The following is a 3,262-nucleotide window of genomic DNA, read 5'->3' as shown; positions in this document are numbered from 1 at the left end:
CAGTCTTTACATTTGTAAGGTTTCTCTCCAGTATGAACTCTCTGATGTCGCCTAAGGTGTGAGTGCCCTTGAAAGGACTTGCCACATTCTTGACATTGGTAAGGTTTCTCTCCAGTATGGATACAATGGTGTTCAGTAAGGCTTCTGTGGCGGTAAAAAGTTTTGCCACATTCGTCACACTTGTAAGGTGGCGCTCCAGAATTAGTTTTGCGATGATCTGTAAAGGTTGAGAGGAACCTAAAGGCCTTACCACCTTCCTTACATTGGTGAGGTTTCTCCCCAGCATGAATTCTCTGATGTTCAGTAAGGCTTGACTGCTGGTAAAAGATTTTGCCACAATCTTTACATTTGTAAGGTTTGACTCCAGTATGAGTTCTCTGATGATCTGTAAAGGTTGAGAGGTACGTAAAGTTCTTGCCACATGCTTTACATTGGTAAGGTTTCTCTCCAGTATGAATTCTGTGATGTTTACTAAGGGCGGACAGCCAGGGAAAGGCCTTGCCACATTCTTTACATTGGTAAGGTTTCTCTCCAGTATGGGTTCTGTGATGTCGATTAAGGCCTGAGGGCCAGTTAAAAGCTTTGCCACATTCTTTACATTGGTAAGGTTTCTCTCCTATATGGATTCTGTGATGTGTAATAAGTTCTGAGGGCAAGTTAAAGGCCTTGCCACATTGTTGACATTTATAAGGTTTTCCTCCAATATGAATTCTGTGATGTCTACTAAGGGCTGAGTAGTGGGTAAAGGCCTTGCCACATTCTTTACACTGGTAAGGTTTCTCTCCAGTATGAATTCTGTGATGTTGAATAAGGGATGAATACTGGGAAAAGGCCTTGCCACATTTTTGACATTGGTAAGGTTTCTCTCCAGTATGGATTCTATGATGTTTGGTAAGGGTTGAGGAATGGGTAAAGGCCTTGCCACATTCTTGACATTGGTAAGGTTTCTCTCCAGTATGGATTCTGTGATGTGGAATAAGGTCTGAGGACCAGTGAAATGCCTTGCCACATTCTTTACACTGGTAAGGTTTCTCTTGAGTATGAATTTTGTGATGTCTACTAAGGACTGAGAGCTTGTTAAAGGCCTTGCCACATTCTTTACATTGGTAAAGTTTCTCTCCAGTATGAATTCTGTGGTCTTCTGTAAGGGTTGAGAGCTGGTTAAGGACATTGCCACATTCCTTCCATTCGTTCGGCTTCTCTCCAGTGTGAGTTACTTCATGTTGAGTAAGTGTTGAGCACAATGGAAAGGTCTTGCCACATTCTTCACTGTTGTAAGGTTTCTGTCCATTATCCATTTGCTGGTGGTCAAAGGCTTTGACACATTTGTTACCTATAAACCTTTCCTCTCCAGTATCAATTGTCTTAGGTATATTTAGTTTTGATGAATCACCAAACATGTTCCCAGGTTTATTACATATGTTATGGTTTTTTCCCACATGAGTCCTCTGATGATCACCAACATGGGAGGACTGGTTAAGAATTTTCCCACATTTGTTATATTTGTAAGGATTCTCTCCCTTAGGGATACTCTCGTGTGTAATAAGATTGGTGCTTTGATCAAGGACCTCCCCATTTTTATTACATTCATAATCATTCTCTCGAATGGGAGTCCCCGGATGTCTTCGATGGTCTTCACTCTCCCCATCCTTGTTCCAGCCTGTCATTAAGTGTCCATTCTCAAAGGAACTATGTTTATATCTACTCATGGACACTTTTTGGAAAGAAGCTTCTTGGCATGACTTTGGCAGGAATGTCTGGGTGCCGAGTGAAAATAGAGCTGAAAGAGATCAAATAATGAAAGTAAAGTCATTCCAGGGACTACTGTGAGATGAATGTACTGACAACTTTTCATATATGACCTTAAAATCCACCAGTGACCATCAGGAAGATAGCTGAGACAAAATCGCCAGGTCTTCACTCTTCCTGGGACACAAACTTACCCACAAGGAACTTAATAGAGAATTCTGCAGCATATCTTGCTGTACCATAAATCACTTTCTTATACCTCAGAAAATCAGGAAAAGGACCCTATGTGCTCAAAATTCACAGAAGAAAGGAAATTTAAACCTAAACCAGAAATGAAAAATATAGGATATACCAAATATAGAAAAAATGAATGGGAAAAATTGGTGTTCATAAAAGCCTCCAAATCAACAGACGTATATCTAGTCAGACTGATAAAGACTAACTAAAATCAGAAGTGAAGAAGTGAAGGCAGACCCAGTATAACTGAAACCATAGAAATAAAAATATCGGGCCACAATAAATAATTATATATCAAGAAGCAGATACAAAAGAAGGGTTATGAATTTCTAAAATGGTGATAGATACCTGAATTCCATCATAAGGAAATCTATCTAACTCACTAACTAACTAACGTGGGTCTTCAGCACACCATAAAGTTTTTGAGTAACTGGGGAAAAAAAGGTGCATTTTGGCACACAGTTAAAGTTCATTTGGGGAGTAGAGTGAGAGACCAGGCATTGGTATTTTGACACCCTCCCTTACAGCCTTGAGAATTATACCAGTACTCTGGTCAGAAAGCAGCTCCTGCCCAAGATTTTGGAAGGAAAAAATCATTCTCCTCTTTTCCACATCCCCAAGAAATAATTGTTGAAACAACTGTGCCTCTGATTTGGAAGAACGAGAAATAGAGAAATTTCCTCATATTTGGAGCATCAGGAGGGGAAGTTGGAGCACCTCCATGTGGTAAGAGGGCTTGATTCTTTACAAAAGGTGGTCTGCCTTTCACATTTGTTCCTTGCGGGCCTGTCATGGCAGAATCATTGGTTGCCAGGACAAGAAGCAATACTGGGGCCCAAGCCTCCATAGACTGGAAAGGGGCTCATTTAGGATGAGGTAGGCTGTTGGCAAGAGGCATCTCCATTTCTAGGGAAGAGATTGCCAGTAGATCCTGGTCACGTCGTGGTGGCTCTCTATGGCTTTGGGAACATTTTGAATGCAACAATATTGGACAGGATATTTTTGAAAACCTGTCAACAATTGTATTGTAATGAAAACTGTGGACTAAGGGGAGAATACTGCTTGTTTCTGTATTGGAATAAAGGCCATTTCCTAAGGTAACACTAATATTGACACTTGCAAAAATTTAAGATCCCAAACACCTATGGATCAGAATCTTGATAGAAAAGTCTCCCACCTATTCATGATTATAAAATGATTATCCATATAATATCCATGTATCTACCTATTTCTACTTTCCCAAATTAAAAGTTTTCTTAGCAACTCTCCCAGAGTG

The 3,262-nt window shown here is 40.3% G+C and overlaps 1 protein-coding gene across 1 annotated transcript in view; it reads right to left on the bottom strand.

Moving 5' to 3' along the window:
* Positions 1-1,342, bottom strand: part of LOC115281185 (zinc finger protein 850-like) — a 53,323-nt gene extending 51,981 nt beyond the window's left edge. Inside the window, exons 1-2 of the mRNA XM_029926514.1 lie at positions 275-1,342; positions 4-190 (exon numbers count right to left, since the gene is read on the bottom strand). Of these exons, the coding sequence (XP_029782374.1) occupies positions 4-190; positions 275-1,298 (1,211 nt within the window). The 5' untranslated portion in view covers positions 1,299-1,342. The remainder of the gene's footprint in view (positions 1-3; positions 191-274) is intronic.
* Between the last annotated feature and the right edge of the window lie 1,920 nt (positions 1,343-3,262).

This window comes from Suricata suricatta, chromosome 16, assembly GCF_006229205.1.
Source record: "Suricata suricatta isolate VVHF042 chromosome 16, meerkat_22Aug2017_6uvM2_HiC, whole genome shotgun sequence".
Taxonomy (NCBI): domain Eukaryota; kingdom Metazoa; phylum Chordata; class Mammalia; order Carnivora; family Herpestidae; genus Suricata; species Suricata suricatta.
The sequence above is the reverse complement of the archived record's forward strand: the minus strand, read 5'-3'. Positions and strand labels throughout refer to the sequence as shown.